Raw genomic sequence first — 18,497 nt, 5'->3', positions numbered from 1 at the left:
CCCCTTGAAGTTTCAACTCTCTTGCCTCAAGGTGAAGGCCCTCCAATCCGTATCTTAGGTTATGGGGAGCATCAAGTGACGACGCTGTGTGCTTATCACTTATGTCATCACACCATGGCGAGCACACAGCAAGTGCCTATTCCTCGACTTGCATGTATTCATCACTTCCTACTTACCACAGCAGCGCCCCATCTACTCTCCCATTTGATTCTATGGGGAAGATGGCATGGATGCTAAATTAGACCCACTTTTCAGATGAGAAAACTGAGGCCCTACACCATTCTTAGGCTTCCCCTGTTAGGGGAAGAAATAAAACCAGAATCAATCCAGTCTCTCAGCTCCTCACTGTGATACCGTTGTTCTCAGCTGCCCTAGGAAGCTAGATGGGAAACTTGCCGGTGTGTCCCCATTTCACATTGGGAGATGAGAGGCATGAGAAGCTGCATAAAAACAATCATGTATTTTATTTTTAAATCATAGGTGGTGCTTCTATGAAACTCCTACCTGTACTAGCCCTGTGGGTCAACTCATTACAGAATCTATGTTTAGCATAGATACTTTATAGCCACATGACAGGCATGTTTGAGACCTGCCTTCGAAATCCAAGAGAGCCCTGGACTTTAAGCTGTGTAACCAGTGTACCTGGGGCCCAAAGAGTGATGTATGGAAAGCACCATTCACAGAGCACAGTGTGAAAGAGACTTACCAAACAGAAGCTCCCTTTGATTTGTCTCCCAAGACGGCTGATGAAATGAAATAAGCACTGGCCCAGAGTTTGGTGACGTGAATTCTAGTTCTGGCTCTCTGATCCCTAGTTTCTTCATTTGTAAAGAGACACTGACACCTCCAGATCTTGCCACTTCAGAAGGCATTCTTTGTACATTTATATGATTTCTTTATCAGATCTGTGAACTTATTTTTTTTCTCTCATTAGCCTGTGTACTATTTCTCCCAAACTGAGTGGCTCTGTTAACTTTCATTACTAGAGCTAATAAGCCTTGAGAAGGAACCTTAATGGTGTTCTGTGATATCATTATAAGGTAGGGTGGTGGAGCCCAAAAGACTTAGTTCTAGTAGCAATATGATGAGGGATAAAGAGCAAGTATCTGAGTCCAGCTGCCTGGGTTAAAATCCCAACTGTACCTGCTATGTGGAGTTGGCCAGGACCTCTGTTTACATCATCTTTCTCATCTGGAAAGTGGGCTCCATAATGGTGCCAGTCTCCCTGGATTGTTCAGAAGGTTAAATGAGATAGTGATGTAAAATGTTAAAACGCCATTCTTGGCATGTGGTAAGCAATCAGTACATGTTGGATGTTACTTTTATTGTTCTTGCCTCACTTTGTTGATAACCCCAAGCTAAGATCATGTGAAATCAAAATGATGATTCTGGCCAAGAAAATCAAGCCCAAAAATGTGTTCAAAATTACCTAGCAAATCATTAGAAGAACTAGGGTGAGAACCCAGGTCACTTGACATAAGTAAGCATGAGAGTCTATAGTCCATGTGTCGTCAGACATTCATTGGCATCTGGACACAAAGCTCAGAACTCTTCAGGTGAAGACTGTCAAGAGCCCAGCTGATTGGCAGAGGGGAAGCTATGAGGCAGTGTAGCATGATGGCTAAGAGCACAGACGTGGAGCCGGATTGCCAAGCACGGGTGACTTTGAGCAAGTTACTTTAATCTATGACTTAGTTTTCTCATCTGTAAAGTGGAGGTGATAGTAGTGCTTGCCTCAGAGACTTGTACATGTTCTAAGCCCTTTATAGCTTGCTTAAAACAATGCCAGGCACATAGTAAATACCCAGTAAATGTCAGCTGTTATTAATCAGAGACCCATCTTATGGCTTCCAGCCCGTTGCTTCTCCCAGCTTCCCCATGGCCATCGTCCCACCCTTCCTGAAACCTGCAGATCTCTTGACTGAGCGGCCTAGGGACCCTCTGGAAATGCTTTCTGGCTCATGCCCCATGTGGCCTTAATAACTTCTCTAGGTCCTGTCGCACCTCTTGGATTAGATCCTCAGACCCCTAGTGAGGCAGGGAGAGGAGCCAAGAGCCTTGTGTAACACAGGACAAAACTGCAGCTCAAAAAGGGGAGGCAGCATGTCCAAGGCGCCACAGGCAGGCAGAACTAGGACTGGAACCTGAGCCCCCTGGCTCCCAGCCTAGGGTTCTTGCACCCTGTGTCTCAGCTGTAGAATGACAGGACAGAGAAAGAACTAAAAGTACATCACGGCGTGAATTTCTGACCAGTGGCCAAGCTAGAATATGGCCCTGGATTTCAAACATAGCTACGTCCCAGTGAGGATCTTGGCACCCCCATCATCGCCGGCTCTCCGGTGAAGCAGGATTCGGTGAATGCCGTCTCTTAGACACGGGCATGTGCCAGTAGGAGAGGAGCCCAGGGGACTGTGGGGAACTCTGGTCTGGTTGTGGCTAGACAAGGCACCTGTGGATGCCTTTACAGCTCCCTAATCAGGTAATGGTTCTTGAAAACCAGCAGGCACTCTGCCTGTGTTAACTCTTCAGATCACACACTGCAAGCTGTTCTTTTCCTCAGGGGCTAACCATGGCCCTCACCCATGGGGCCACTTCTTTGGAAATCACCGCTACACCCTGTGGTGGAGAGAAAAGGGTAGTACAGCTATGTTATTGATTTTTTTTTTTTAATGAAATGAAGAAATGTGAATACATTTTAAAATATATTCATTTTGAAGAAAAGTAAATCAAAGGGACATGGGCATCACACAGACTTTCAGAGTTGAGAGGCATTCTGGAGCCATCTGAGTGTTTCTCTCCTCCTCACATCACATTCCATACTGTTCGTGACTGACTTTGTCCATGTCTGCACCATCCGATGGGGTGCTCCTTAAGGACAGAGACCAAGACTTGTTCCCTGTTGTAACTCCGGTGTCCAGCACACACAGGATGCCCTCAGGAAACGTGGAATGGACGAGTGGGTGGATGATGCGGTAATCAGAACAGGAGAGGCCTCCCTGAAAGAAGACACCCCAAGTCAGATTAGAAGGTCAGGTACATGATTTGGGTCTTTTAAGGAAGAGAATGAGGGACTCGTAGGAAATGAGTACACAGAAAAGGAGACAGGAAGCCAGAAAAAACATCCCTTGGGCGTGAGATAGAAGATTTTGTGTTGGTGTGGTGTGAAAGCCTTGGGGATAGTTGAGGTGCTTTCCTCCCTAACCCTTCTCTTCACTTTCCTGCCTCCAAACGGACTTGGTGCTTGCTTGTTTCCACACAGGGCTTCATCAGGCTGGACATGTCCGAGTTCCAGGAGCGACACGAGGTGAGTGATGACAGTCTTTGAATGAAGCATGGTTTGGAGGGCTTGTCAGCATGACTGCCTGGGTCTTAACATTTGGGCCTTTGGGCCTCAGATAATCCCAGCAGCCTTGGGATTTGTCATTGGGAGCACAGGTGTGCAGCAGGGTCACTGATTTGTTTCACATAGGATTTGCTCTGAAGAATAAACAGAGAGAAGATCTATCTGCCACACCAGGAGACGGACAGCCAATTGTCTCTGTTGAGACAGGCAACCTTAATAGTATATAAAGTCATCTTCCCATGCATGCCCCATGTTGGAAACTAAAAGCACAGAAAGGCCTTCCTAGCATGTTTCCTTCCTTCTACCAGGTGGCCAAGTTTATCGGGTCCCCACCAGGCTACGTTGGCCATGAAGAGGGTGGTCAGCTGACCAAGAAGTTGAAGCAGTGCCCCAATGCCGTGGTGCTCTTTGATGAAGTAGACAAAGCCCATCCAGATGTGCTCACCATCATGCTGCAGCTGTTTGATGAGGTGAGAGTCACCTTGGGCCAGGATGGAGCAGGAGGACACTGGAGATAAGGGGGACTGTGAACAGCAGAAAGCGAGGGCCCAGAGGCTAGCTGGTCATTCCTCGGCTTCCTGCTCCCGCATGTGTACGTTCATTCATCCAGCAGGTGCAGTTTAGCCCCCTGCACCAGGGCCCAGGTGGGGCACTCAAGGGAAGACCAGCTCTGCCTAAGAGTTGAAATTGCGTGGCTGCTCAGGCCACCTTCTAGAGAGACATGGTATGGCAGAGGTGCCATGAGGGAGAGACATGAATTTTTAGTTCCAGCTCTGCTCCTGACTGGCTTTGTGACCTTGGCAAGTCACTGCCCATCTCTAGGCATCAGAGACCTCATGTGACACACGAGGAGGCTGAATCAGAGAAGCCCCAAAAATCCTTCTGCCTCAGACAGCTCTTGTTCCTCCCTGTGTGCCAAACATTGTCTCCTGCAGTTCTTTAAAATGCTAATATTGTTGCTGCTAATGGTGAGATGCTGATACCCTGGTTCGTGGAGTCTTTCTCTTCTGAGAATCTGAGGGTTCTTACAGATGGTCCAGTTCCCCTGCTGGTAGGGGTAAGTTCTAAATGGAGAGAAGAACTTAATTCTGTCCAGTACTTTCTGTGTACTAGAGCTGTACTAGACGTTACAGCCATTATCACTAATCCTCATAAGGCAGGTAGAAAAATTCCTACCAGGCAAAGGAGAAATTGCTCATTTTTTACAGATGAAGAAACTGAGGTTCAGAGAGGTTATAAAAGACATGCCTAAGGCCAGAGCTGCTGTGTAAAGAGCCAAGATTGGGCTACAGATATGTCTGATCCCAGAGCCCCAATTCTCCCCCCATACCACTGTTTACCTTGAGCCAGGCGAGGAATTGCTTACAATCATGGAAGAAGATGAATTCCACCTTTTCAGAGGCCCTGTTCTGTCAAAAGAGCATGAGGAGCCAAGGACTGAACCAGGGATGAGGCCCCTCTTCTCCCATGCAGGGGCTGTATTAGCCAGCACCTGGCCATGAGTGCAGCTCACCTGTCTACCTAGCCTCCTGCAGCCCTGGGAAAATAGGAAGGTGGTTTGCTTCCCATGTCATAGGAGGCCACAGGGAGGGGACTCCTCCATCAGGTACCAAGCCAGGAAGACCTATCCAGATCTCCTACCAGCTGCTCACTACCTTCCCCACCTGGCCCAGCCTCCTTGCCCCTGCCCATTTTGTTGTGTCTTCCTAGCCCTTCAGCTGCTCCCTGCCCTGAACCTCCTGCTGAGGAGAGACTAGTCCTTCAGGGTTCACATACTCAGTTACTCACATGTGTTCGCTGAGGCCTCCACTCCATTCCAGCCTCTTGATGGGATTCAAGTGCACAGCTATGGCCAGACCCGAACATGCCCTCTGGGAGCTCTCTGCCTGGTAGACAGGTGGAAAGGAGACATGGTAGTAGCTGGCATTTTGTGTGCCATTCACTGTCTTCAGAGGCTTATGTGTATCAATTTAACCCTTTCAACAACCCTCCAAAGCTAGCTATTATTACGGCCTCTGTTGAACAGATGTGGAAACTAAAGCAAGGTAAGATTAATTCATTCACCTGTGGTCATGCAGCTGGGGAGAGAGAATCAAGGATTCAAACCTAGGCAGCCCAGTTCTAGATCCTGCATAACCACCATGTAGCTAGGGCCAAAAGAGTAAGGTCCGTCTCAGTGAAGCACTGAAGGGACAGGACCATGCTACTCAGGGAGGGTGAGCATCGTGGCCTGTTTGATCTCTGGCCTCCCTAGAGAGGCACCTCTGATGGCATTCTTGGCCCAAAAAGACAGAAGGCAACTGCTGAGTGAAGTACAACTAGCCCTACATGAAAGCCCTGTCTCCCCCTCCTCCGTCACTTCACTCCACTGACTGCCTTTTAGGGGTTGATAGGAATTCCTTCCTGCAGCTGTTGTCGCCCCTTCCCCCAGCCCCAGCCTACGATAGTTTCCAATGCTCTTGGTTCCATTGACCAAAGCTGCCATCCAGGTTTACTCGATTTAGGCTTTTTGAGGACGGGCCATTGTCATGTTCACTTGAACCATTCCCAGAGCCCAAAAAGTCAGGGGAAATGTTGTTTTGACTAATTTAATTCAACGGTAGTTTAGCAAACCTTCAAAGAGTTAGTAAGTGCTAGGTGAACAGAGTGGAGGGGCTGGCAGTAGAAACCTAATGTGCAAAAGTACAGGGCATGAAACAGCCTGGCATGCTCAGGAAACTGCAGCTCATCAGTACTGCTCGACTGCAGAGGGAAAACAAGAACGGAGTGGTAGAGAGAAGGTAGGTAAGGTAAACAGGGCCCAGTTAAAATGCCAGGCACAGAAGTTTGCGTTTCTCTCGTAGAGAGTAAGGAGCCTTTGAAAGACTTTAAGCAAGAAAGAAACAGTCAAATTTTCACTTTACAGAGATGCCATGGGCAGCTGTGTAAAGAATGGATGAGAAGGGAGAGGGTCATTAACAAGGAGACTGCTGGGGAGCCCACGCTAGAGCTGGGGAGGCCATGGGCTGGAGAAACTACTAGAAGGTTGACTGAGGAGAGAGGGAGGAGCCAAGGGTGGGCAGTTGGCTGCTTCCAGTTGGCCGCTTCCAGTTGGCCATCAGCTGAGGTGGCGAACACTGTGGGAAGCAGCAGATTGGAGAGGAAGGTGAGGCACTGAGGTGTGGAAATGTTGAAGGTGAGATGCCTGAGGGACATCCAGGTGGAGATGGCCAAGAGGCCGTTCATCAGTTTCATGGGGCAGGAGTGTAGGAAAGGTCTGACTGAAAATAGCAGTTCAGGAATCCTTTAGCCCAGAGAGGTTAATGGAAGCCACAGGAATAGATGAGGTCTCTAACCCAGGGAGTGTATAATGTGCAGAGAAAAGAGGGCTACACACAGAGCTTTGGGACCTATCAGGGAAGAGTCAAGACAGACTCGCCAGAGAGGTAGGAAGTAAACCAAGCCAGACACGGTGCGTCACACCTGTAATCCCAGCACTTTGGAAGGCCGAGGCGGGCAGATCACTTGAGCTCAGGGGTTCGAGACCAGCTTGGGCAACATGGCGAAACCTTGTCTCTACAAAAAATACAAAAATCAGCTGGGCATAGTGGCGTGTGCCTGTAGTCTTCACTACTCGGGAGGCTGAGGTGGGAGGATGGCTTGAGCCTCAGAGGCGGAGGTTGCAGTGAGCAGAGATTGCACTGCTGTGCTCCAACCTGGACAACAGAGCCAGACCCTGTCTCAAAAACAAAAAAGAGCAAACCAAAAGAATGTAGCTCATTCATTTATTCATGAGGCACTGTGTGGGGTAGGGACGCAGCCCTGTCCTTGGCGTGACCAATGAGTGTGGAGACAGGCAGCTAAAAATAGTTCAGTTCACTGTGGCCAGTGCTGCACTAGTGACAAACAGCAAGTGCTGGGAGTTGTAGGGTCACCTAATCCAGGCTGGAGGTGTGAGGGAAGCACCCTCATCCCTACCCAGTCCAATTCTCCCAAGCCTGGACCCAGAAAAGTAAGAACCCTGTTGCTCTCATCAAAGCACCAAGCAGGACTAATGCTGGCCATTTACAGGCGACCCCAGGGCAGAAGTCCCAGAAAGAGACTAGTCCCCAGAGAGCCCAGCCCCTACTCCTCCCACCAAGGATTCATATGTGAGACAGTGGGAAAGCAGCCTCATAACCCTGGGGTGAGCATTCAAGCCCCACCCAGGATGTGCACGCTCTGGTGGTTAGAGGGAGGTGAGGCACAGACAGCTTCCTGTTTGAGACACATCTTTATTGCCAAGGAAACTGAGGAGAAGTAGACATGAGCACTGAAAGTCACGCTTTGGGTCAGTCGTGCACTACACCTGCTCCCCTCACCCACCTGGGACCCATCCTCAGGCCCAGTTATGAGCAGAGCTTTGATCTCTTAGAATGAAATTGCTGCTGGGTTATTGCTCTGGCCAGTATAGCAGTGTGTGAAGCCAGTCTTTGGGGATGAGCTCTGCAAAGTGAGTATGGAACACACACACTGTCATATGCACATGCTTGGACATGTCTCTCTCTCTCTCTCTCTCTCTCACACACACACACACACACACACACACACACACACATACGGTCCCCAAAACTAGAGCTGCCCTCAGTGGATTCTGTTAGGTTAGAACCCATAAGCAGGGAGGTAAGAGTGAAAAGCTGCTGGTAAAAGCTCAAGGACATCCACTTGCACTCTTGCTTCCCTTTTCCTGCCCCAAGGCAGGGACAACAGAGTGACTAGCTTCAGGACATGGATTACTAGGCCCCTTGTGAATAGACCCTTTGGGAATTAACAGTTTCTCATGGGCCTGTGCCAAGGGCCAGTGGAAAGCAAGGCTGGAAAGTACACCCAGCATGCAGTAAGCTAGCTCGGTTGTTGCACAATCCTTTCTCCTTTGCTCCTAAGGGGGAAAACTGGGTTTACCATTATACTAGCTTTAGAAGCAAGGGCTGACCCTGAAGCTCGGGCAGGGCCCAGCATCCCTGGCTCAGGCAGGAGCCAACAGGCTGAGACCAGTGATGTATATCCCCAGAGCCACGGTTTCTGACTTGGAGGGAGCTATGCTTTCTCTGCTTCCCGGAAGAAATCTCAGGCAGATCTCCTCCCTAGCACCTGTCCCAGTTGCATCTCTCCAGTGAGGAGCAAGGGATACAAACTGAATTTGGCAGAATTCTGAGAAAATTCTGTCGAAGGAAAGAAAATAGCATGAGGCCTCATTCATCCAGCACCATTGGTATGACCTCTGTAGCCTGGTACAGAGGAAGGGCATGGGCTCTGAAGTCAGACTGAGTTCAAGTCTCGCCTCTACTGTATCCTAGCTGTGAAACCTCGAACAAGTTACTGATCCTCTCTGAGCCTCAGTTTCTTTGTAAGGGTCCTGACTGCACCTATCGCCAAGGGTGGATGTGAAGATTCCAGCCTCCAGCAAGCAGGTGTCAAACACCTACTCTGTACTGGATGCTGTTCTGGGACACAGTGATGAACAAGACCCAGCCTCTGCCGTCAAAGAGCCACTTTCCTACTAGAAGGAGTGCGATTGTACACAAAAAGCACTAAGCAGAGCATCTGTGATGAAACTAGAAGTCCCTGTCCGTGTTCGGTGTTGTCACTCTATTGCTTGCTCTCAAGGAGTCCGTGATCATTGCTTTTGTTATAAATGATATAAAGTGCTGTTGTACCGTCATGCCCTTGAGGTTCGCCGAGTGAGCGGGGCTCTGTACCCTTGAACTGATTGGTCCCAGAACGCTGTACTTTTATCATTCTTCTGTCTCTGCCCTTTACTGTTTGCTCCTTTTCTCCTCCTTTGGTGCATCTTTCTCCAGTATAGATGCCTCCTGTGTCCCTTCTAGAAAGAGCTGAACATTCCAAGGAAACTTCCCAAGGTGGTTAAAGAAGCAATCTCATTTTTTATCCCTGTTAGGCCAGATGGCAGCTCCAAAGATAAGAGATTGTCCTGTTTCAATTCATTATATATCACCTACTACAGTAATTTTAGCTCTGAACATTCATACAGCTTGGTTTGCTAAGAATTTTTCACCAGATAACCACATCTGGTCCTCACGGTAGCCGTGTAAAGTACCCTCCTCTGAATTCCTGCAGCATGCTGGGCTTCCCTTTATCGTCATACCTAACATATTGAATGGTCAGTGCTTGTTTCCTGTATCTCACTGCTTCTCTATACTGGGAGCATGTTGAAGGCTCAGTGGGACCCCAGTACCCCACCACAGAGCCTGGCCCAGAGCGGGCCTCCAAAAAATGTGTTGGTTGCACAAATGGATGGCTAACTGTGACTGACTTCTGGATGCAGGGATAGTTGGGTGCCCCGAGAGATGCCAGAGAGCAAGTGCAGCCTCACCTGGAGGCGCTCAGTAGGGAGAACAGTTGCAGTGCAGGGTGGCGAGCACAGCAGCCAAGGTGCGAGTCCAGTGCTTGGAGAACCCAGAGGAGGAAGCAGCTGGCCACTGGGGCTGGAGGGAGACACAGGGCTCTCGGAAGGCCTCCTGAACTCTCAGGTGAGAACTAAGAGTGCTAAGGCCTGCCCAGGCACATAGCTCCCTGACTGTACATTCCCTTCCTTCCCTTCCCAGGGCCGGCTGACAGATGGAAAAGGGAAGACCATTGATTGCAAGGACGCCATCTTCATCATGACCTCCAATGTGGCCAGTGATGAGATCGCACAGCACGCACTGCAGCTGAGGCAGGAAGCTTTGGAGATGAGCCGTAACCGTATTGCCGAAAACCTGGGTATGGCGGCTGACCTGAGCAGTCTGGGCCAGTGACCAGGCCACCAGCCTATCTCCTGGGGAAGAATGGGATTGGGGCCCTGGGCCCAGGTGAAGGTTCTAGTGGGCAGCTCTGTCCCTAGCTGACACTGAGCAGACAGCAGGCACCATACCAAGTAGTGGGGGTTGAGACGAAAGAGACAGAGACCCCACTTCTTCAAGAAAGCCCCAAGTCTGTTGGGTGATAAGAGGGTTCCAGGCAGGAATGGACAGAGCTACACCAGGGTGGAGGGCCAGAGCTGCCCAGGGTCTTAGGGGACTGAGGACATGCACATGCAACAGATAGAGATGCTTTGGTGCAAGAAGGGGACAGCAGATCGAAAACTGTATGGCAGTGGACACAGCCTTGTTCACCTAGGGCAGCTTCCTACATAGGTGGGCCTTGGAGAGCGCTGAAAAAAAGGAGCACATCTGGCAGGAAGCTGTGTCTGTCACCTTTTCCATTCAAGATCGAGCCCTGCAGCTCCCTTCTCCAAGTCAGGACTCAAGTCTTAATCCTGACGTTTCCTCTCCTCTCTCCTGTCCCTCCCTCCCTCACACAGCTCCAACCCTGAGGAACCACAGGCTTCATATGCATGAGAGCTGGAAAGGCCTCAGAAAGTGCCTGGTCAGAGGAAGAGACTAGGCTGAAGCCCAGAGAGCCTTAGACCTTGACCAGGACCACACAGACGGACAGGACCAGGGCTCTTTGCATGGGCAGGCCAAGGGGCAGGCACAGCCCCCAAAGTTCCCTGAGTGTGGGGAGTAAGCAGTTTATGATTCTGTCTCTACAGGGGATGTCCAGATAAGTGACAAGATCACCATCTCAAAGAACTTCAAGGAGAATGTGATTCGCCCTATCCTGAAAGTAAGAGGCCTTTCTTGGCACTTCCTGCTGGAGCCTAAGGTTTGGGGAGGGTGATCTTAGCCATCCTAAAGATCTGGAAGCCCCGTAATTTCCCCAATCTTCCCCTGGTGTCTGGTAATTTCCCTAACCCCCTCTGGGTCACTGAGCTCATCCCACCCCTAACCTGGCCCTGCAGGCTCACTTCCGGAGGGATGAGTTTCTGGGACGGATCAATGAGATCGTCTACTTCCTCCCCTTCTGCCACTCGGAGCTCATCCAGCTCGTCAACAAGGAACTAAACTTCTGGGCCAAGAGAGTAAGAGGGGACTGCCTATGGGTGGGGGCGGAATAGCCAGCCACTGGAAATCTGGAACGCTGGACTGGGGGCACCGCCACACACACAAAAGGTGGAGCACAGTGGTGTGGGGCCAGTGGCCCTGGCCTCAGGCCACAGTGGCCAGAGATGGAAAGCAGTGGGCCACATGCAGGCACGCTTCCATCTGACCCATCTCAGGCCAAGCAAAGGCACAACATCACGCTGCTCTGGGACCGCGAGGTGGCAGACGTGCTGGTCGACGGCTACAATGTGCACTATGGTGCCCGCTCCATCAAACATGAGGTGAGCACAGGAGCCTGAGAAATGTAGGCGATTCCACACCTGCCTCCCCAGGGCCCCCCAGACCCAGTTCCTGAGCTCTCAGCCTGCCTCCCTATAGCTTGGTTGCTGGAATTATTCACACCCAGAGCGGATGCCCATTCAGAACCATAAACACATGATCACCAAGTAAAACCCCTGCTGGAGGGTAGGCAAATATGAACCCCACTAGGACTGGGGAACTGGGCTGGGAGCCTCAGTAACTGAGCGCAGTCCTGTGAGCTAGCTGTTATGAGCCCCAGTTGGCAAATGAGAAAACTGAGGCTCAGGCTCAAAGGAGGTCTCTGAGTTGCCCTAGCAGTGAGTGATGGAGGCCACCCTCCAGGCTGGGTCCAGGCCGAGGGAGTGACCACTTCACCTCCCCGCCCACAGGTAGAGCGCCGTGTGGTGAACCAGCTGGCAGCAGCCTACGAGCAGGATCTGCTGCCAGGGGGCTGTACTCTGCGCATCACAGTGGAGGACTCAGACAAGCAGCTACTCAAGAGCCCAGAACTGCCCTCGCCCCAGACTGAGAAGCGCTTCCCCAAGCTGCGTCTGGAGATCATCGACAAGGACAGCAAGACTCGCAAACTGGACATCCGGGCACCACTGCACCCTGAGAAGGTGTGCAACACCATCTAGCAGCCACCTGCCTGCTCCTATGTGCCCTCACCATCCAATAAAGGCCCCTTGGCTGTGGCATGGCGACCGACTTATCTTCCCCTCATACCTCTCCCGTCTCTACCCAGTCTCAGGCCTGCTTACCTCCTCATAGCCCGTGAAGACCCCTTCTCAGCCCCAAAACCTAAAGGAGGAATGTCGCCCAACTCTGGCCCCTTTGTTGTGGACCCATAACCTGCTAACAAGCCTTCAGGAGAGGAGCTGCCTTTCCACCCCCATCAAGGCAAGGAGGGATGGAGTTCCCTTATTTCCTTCAGAATGATCCCCATCCCCCATAGTCGCCGGACTTTCTCATTCCTAGGAAGCTCAGAAGTATGGCAGCTAAGAAAACAGCTGGCTGAAAGAAGACAGGGACCAGACTGAACTGCCACCCTCTGCCAGTCCTCATGCAACTCAGTCCCCAGAATTTCTCCACTGGGAGTGGATGGAGGAAGAGCTCAGAGACCCAGGCAGAGATGGTTCTGCAGTTTAGTGTATAGCCTCCTTGTTCCATACCCTAAAATTCTAAGGGGAAGGGACCCATAGAAGCTTGCCTGTTTCTGCTACTATATTATGCCCCCTATTCCTCCCCACCCCATGTTTTGGGGTCAAGCCAGACCCATGCTTCTTCAGCCTTGGGGACTAGGCCAGTGTTGGGCACCTCCAGGAGGAGGCGTGACTGGTTCCTTACCCTCCTCTACTTGGACTGAGCAGTAGTCCTCCAGATAACCAAGCAAGCTCAGCTCTGTGGGGGCCTCCTTCAAAAGACTAACATGGCAGACATTAGGAAGCATAGGGAGAGAAATCATGGGTTTGGCCTCTGCACATGCGGCCATGGAGTCAGCCTCAGCCCTGTCTGTACTGCTCTTCTAGCTAAACGAGCCTGGAATAAACATGCAGTTTATTCAGTCTGCAGAGGGTCTGGACACCGTCCCCCAAGGACATTTCACAGACCAGCCAATGTTTCAAGCCAACTTTAGCCAGGCACAGCAAGGCCTGGTGCATCCTTGGGCACCATCTATAGTAGCCCACCTTCCCTCACAGGCCCTTTGTGGAACCCTCAGGTAGTGTTAGCTAGTCTTTCAGGAAGCAGAGAATGGGGCCAGGAGTCAAAGATCCTTGGGTAATGGAAGCATGTCCTAACAGTATGGTGGGTGTAAGGCAGTCAGAATCCAGGGTACGGGCTCCCGCAGATGCTTGGATCACTGTCTACCCCTCAGGGGCTGCTGCTCCCTACCTCAGTGACTGCTTTTCTTTTTTTTTTTTTTTTTTTTTTTGAGACGGAATCTCGCTCTGTCACCCAGGCTGGAGTGCAGTGGCTGAATCTCAGCTCACTGCAAGCTCCACCTCCCGGGTTCAAGCCATTCTCCTGCCTCAGCCTCCTGAGTAGGTGGGACTACAGGCGCCCGCCACAACGCCCGGCTAATTTTTTGTATTTTTAGTAGAGACGGAGTTTCACTATGTTGGCCAGGATGGTCTCGATCTCCTGACCTTGTGATCCGCCCACCTCGGCCTCCCAAAGTGCTGGGATTACAGGCCGGAGCCACCGCGCCCAGCCTGCTTTTCTTTTCTTTGTTTTTTTCCTTTTTGTTTTGAAGTCATTTTAGACTTACAGAAAGTTGCAGAAATAGTAGAAAATTCCCATGTACCTTTCATCTAGCTTCTTCCAATGATAACATCTTAGAAAGCCATATGGTAGTTTATTAAAACCAGGAAATTGCTGGGTGTGGTGGCTCATGCCTGTAATTCCAGCACTTTGGGAGGCTGAGGTGGGCAGATCACCTGAGGTCGGGAGTTCGAGACCAGCCTGGCCAACATGGTGAAACCCTGTCTCTACTAAAAAAAAATTAGCCGGGCCTGGTGGTGCGCTCCGGTAATTCCAGCTACTTGGGAGGCTGAGGCAGGAGAATCACCTGAGCCCAGGAGGCAGAGGTTGCAGTGAGCGGAAATCATGCTATTGCACTCCAGCTGGGGCAACAGAGCGAGACTCCATCTCAAAAAAGAAAACCAGGAAGTTAACACTGATAAACTACTACTAACTAATCTACGGGCATTCAAACCAGTTGTCCCGACGATGTTCTTTTTCTGGTCCAGGGTCCCACACTGCATTTTGTTGTTGTGTTTCCTTCATCTCTGTCAGCCTGTGACAGTTTCTCTGTCTTTATCTTTCATGACCTTGACACTTTGGAAGAGTCCAGGCCAGTTATTTTACAGAATATTCCCCAATTTGAGTTTGTCTAATGTTTTTACATGATATGATTGAGGGTCTGCATTTTTGGCAAGACAACCACAGTGTGCCATTCTTAGTGCCTCCTAGCAGAGAGTGGTGGTAACATTTTGTTTGTTTTGGGGTTTTTTTGTTTTTTTTTTTTGAGACGGAGTCCCACTCTGTCACCCAGGCTGGAGTGCAGTGGCGCAATCTCGGCTCACTGCAAGCTGCGCCTCCCAGGTTCAAAGTGATTCTCCTGCCCCAGCCCACTGAGTACCTGGGATTACAGGTGCCCGCCACCACACCCAGCTGATTTTTGTATTTTTAATAGAGACAGGTTTTCCCCATGCTGGCCAGGCTGGTCTCGACCTCCTGACCTCAGTTGATCCACCCACCTTGGCCTCCCAAAGTGCTGGGATTACAGGCGTGAGCCACCGTGCCCAGCCTAGGTGGTGGTAACTTTGATCACATGGGTAAGGTGGTGTGTGCCAGGTTTCTCCACTGTACAATGAGGAATTTTCCCTTTGAAATTAATAAGAATGTTCTACTTTGAAGCTGTGTGAATGTCTTATTTATCCTTAAAATTTTGCCTGCTGATTTTCATTTCTGCCATCAATGATTCTTCCTTATAACAGGTATTAATGTTATGCTTGCCTAATGGTGACTTTGTTTCATTATTTTACCTGTATTTATTAATTGGTATTCTACTATAAGGAAGAGCTGTCCCTTTTCCCCATTTATTTATTTGATAATTTATATCAGTATGAATGAATGGATATCTGTTTTATGCTGCAGGCTATAATCTAATGCTAACATAGTTTATTTTGTTGCTCAAATTGGCTCAGATTTGGCCAGTGAGAACTCATTGAAGTTGGCACCTGTGTTGTTTCAACATTGCCTCTGTCACTTTTTAAGCATTTTCTGGGACAAGATGTTTCAGGCTTACTCACATTTTCCGTGTCAGCCCTGATATCAGTCATTTCTCTAAGCTCCCAGTTCCTTTTATTCCAGAAAAAAGGAACTTAGAAACCAAGTCTGGAAACCAAGATCTGGACACAATATATACTCCTGGCTAGAGTATCATTGGCAGAGTGTCATTGCTTGTAGGCCTTCTCAGCAGACAGAGCTAGAAAACATTTATGTATATATGTTAAAACAATACGCAAATACACACACTGAATTTATTATTCTATCTATCTATCTGTATGTTATTAAAAACCATGAGCCAGGTATGGTGGCTCATGCCTATATCCCAGGACTTTGGGAGGCCAAGGTGGGAGGATCACTTGAGCCCGGGAGTTCAAGACCAGCCTGGACATCATAGCAAGACCTCATCCTCCAAACATTTAAAAAATAAAAATTAGCCAGGCATGGTGGCACATTCCTGTAATCCTAGCTACTTAGGAGGCTGTGGCAGGAGGATCGCTTGAGTCCAGGAGGTTGAGGCTGTAGTGAGCTGTGATTGTACCACTGCACTGCAGCCTGAGTGACACAGCAAGACCCCATTTCATATTTTTAAAAATAAGTAAAAGTCACGAGTTTAGAATATGGTTTTAATTCAATACCATAGGGTTTGTGACTGCCATTTTTATAACCTTACTATTCTTTCTGCTTTTTCTCCTGCTCTCTGTGTTTCTGCTCCTTTCTTTCTATTTGATGTTTAGACTTCCCATAGAGGCTCTGGTTAAGTCAGGTAGTAACCATCCTGTGTGCAGTATTCCTGCTAGATGGAGGTCTTATGCCCAGCTGTCAGTCCGTTGGTTCAGTTAACTGTGGCCAGGAATACTAGGCATATAACTCAAAATCAGGTAACTTTTATACTAGAAAACCCAACAGCCACCTTCCTGAGAATAGGATAAGGAGACAGGGTAGAACCTTAGATTCTAAGGAACCTCATTAAGAATCACTTCTGGCCGGGCGTGGTGGTTCACGCCTGTAATCCCAGCACTCTGGGAGGCTGAGGAGGGGCAGATCACGAGGTCGAGATTGAGACCATCCTGGCCAACATAAGGAAACCCCATCGCTACTAAAAATAGAAAAATTAGCCAGGCGTAGTTGTAGGTGCCTGTAGTCTCAGCTACTCGGGAGGCTGAGGCAGGAGAATCTCTTGAACCCGGGAGGCAGCATATTTTTATTTGTCATGTCATTGTGGCCAGGATTGGAGCTCTGAGAAAATGCAGCAAGGTGAGACCCAGATTTCTTTTTTCCTTTTTTTTTTTTTAAGACAGAGTCTCGCTCTGTTGCCCGGGCTGGAGTGCAGTGGTGCGATCTTGGCTCACTGCAACAACCTCCACCTCCAGTTCAAGCAATTCTCATGCCTCAGCCTCCTGAGAAGCTGGGACTACAGGCGTGCGCCACCACACCCAGCTATTTTTTATTTTTATTTTTTATATTTGTATTTTTAGTAAAGATGGGGTTTCACCATGTTTGCCAGGCCAGTCTCAAACTCCTGGTCTCAAGTGATCCACCCACCTTGGCCTCCCAGAGTGCTGAGATTACAAGCATGAACCACTGCGCTCAGCCCCAGATTCCTTATTAAGGATCCTAGAATACATGAGACTAGACTTGGAAATGAAAGTGTAACATGTTTATTGTTCAAAAAGAGAAACTCAAATGTGTGTAGTGATTTTAAAATTTAGGGAAATCCCTCAGTATAGTAAAAGAAGAAAAAAATTTAGGAAAGAAACACATTTAAACCATAAAAAATAGAAAATGGACCGAGAAAGATAAAAGCTAAACTTAAGGTAGAAACAAGAAAAATAATAAATTAAAAATTCTTTGAAAGCACCAATAAAATAGATAAAACCTCCTGAGCCTGATAAAAGGGGAAAGGAGCCCAAAAAAAAAAAAAAAAAATTAGGAATGAGAAATTGGACATAACCATATATATTGAGGAATTGAGAATAATAATAGAACTCTATGGCAACAAATTTGAAACCAGAGCAAATGGATAATTTCCCAGCAAACACTGATCCTAGACATAGTTTGAATAGGTCAATTGATTACCCAAGAAGAAATTGGAAAGGTGATTAAAATTTCATCCTTTTTCAGCACCGTAAGATGGTGAAAAATAAATAAAATGTTATCCTTCTAAAAGATTGTTGGCCAGGCATGGTGGCTCACACCTGTAATCCTAGCACTTTGGGAGGCCGAGGCGGGCAGATCACTTGAGCCTAGGAGTTTGAGACCAGCCTGGGCAACATGGCAAGACCCCACCTCTACTAAAAATATCAGGCATGATGGTGCTTGCCTGTAGTCACAGCTACTTGGGAGGCTGGGGTGGGGAGGATTGTTTAAGCCCAGGAGGCAGAGGTTGCAGTGAGCCAAGATTGTGCCACTGTACTCCAGCCTGGGTGACAGAGCGAGACCCTGTCCCAAAAATAAAAAATAAAAAATTGTGTTTTTAATTAAACTTTTTAATTGAAAAATATATGGGAAATTGTACAAATCACAAGTATGCAGCTCAGTGAATGATTACAAAGTAAACATACTCCTGTAGCCATCACTCAACCCCCAAAATAGATGAGTTTTAACTATTATCTAAGCTGCCATTGTACTCAAACCTGATAAAGTGCCAGAAAGAATGCTATAGCCTAATCTCACCTATGACCATAGATGCAAAAATTGCAAGTAACATAAAGTTGAATTGTATACTCTGATTACATAAGGTTTATTTTAGCAATACAAGCTCAGTGTCAGGAAATTTATTAATTTACTAAATCAAGAACTTAAATGTTACTTAAATGTCTAGAGAGTGACAGTATTGTTAAATTTTCTCATTTTGATAGTTATGCTATGATTATGGAAGAGAACGTCCTTGTTTTTAGAAAATATAAGTAGAGGTTAAAGGTAAACCTCTAATTTGGTTTGCCAATATTTCAGAAAACTACACACACACACACACACACACACATGGAATGATAAAGCAAAAAGGTGTTGGCCAGGCTCACACCTGTAATTCCAACACTTTGGGAGGCCCAGGCAGGTGATCACCTAGGTCCGGAGTTAAAGACCAGCCTGGACAACATGGTGAAACCCCTGTTTAC

The 18,497-nt window shown here is 48.5% G+C and overlaps 1 protein-coding gene across 4 annotated transcripts in view; it reads left to right on the top strand.

Moving 5' to 3' along the window:
• The window catches only part of CLPB (ClpB homolog, mitochondrial AAA ATPase chaperonin), a 149,388-nt gene extending 136,235 nt beyond the window's left edge, over positions 1–13,153 (top strand). For all 4 annotated transcript variants that reach the window (XM_025356858.1, XM_025356857.1, XM_025356856.1 and 1 more), the window contains 7 exons: positions 3,260–3,304; positions 3,652–3,813; positions 9,928–10,084; positions 10,896–10,969; positions 11,145–11,264; positions 11,463–11,567; positions 11,976–13,153. In XM_025356858.1, coding sequence (XP_025212643.1) covers positions 3,260–3,304; positions 3,652–3,813; positions 9,928–10,084; positions 10,896–10,969; positions 11,145–11,264; positions 11,463–11,567; positions 11,976–12,224 — 912 coding nt within the window. In that variant the 3' untranslated portion in view covers positions 12,225–13,153. The remainder of the gene's footprint in view (positions 1–3,259; positions 3,305–3,651; positions 3,814–9,927; positions 10,085–10,895; positions 10,970–11,144; positions 11,265–11,462; positions 11,568–11,975) is intronic.
• Positions 13,154–18,497: the final 5,344 nt, after the last annotated feature.

The sequence above is a fragment of the Theropithecus gelada genome, chromosome 14 (genome assembly GCF_003255815.1).
Source record: "Theropithecus gelada isolate Dixy chromosome 14, Tgel_1.0, whole genome shotgun sequence".
NCBI classification, from domain to species: Eukaryota; Metazoa; Chordata; class Mammalia; order Primates; family Cercopithecidae; genus Theropithecus; species Theropithecus gelada.
This window is presented reverse-complemented; position numbering and strand designations above follow the sequence as displayed.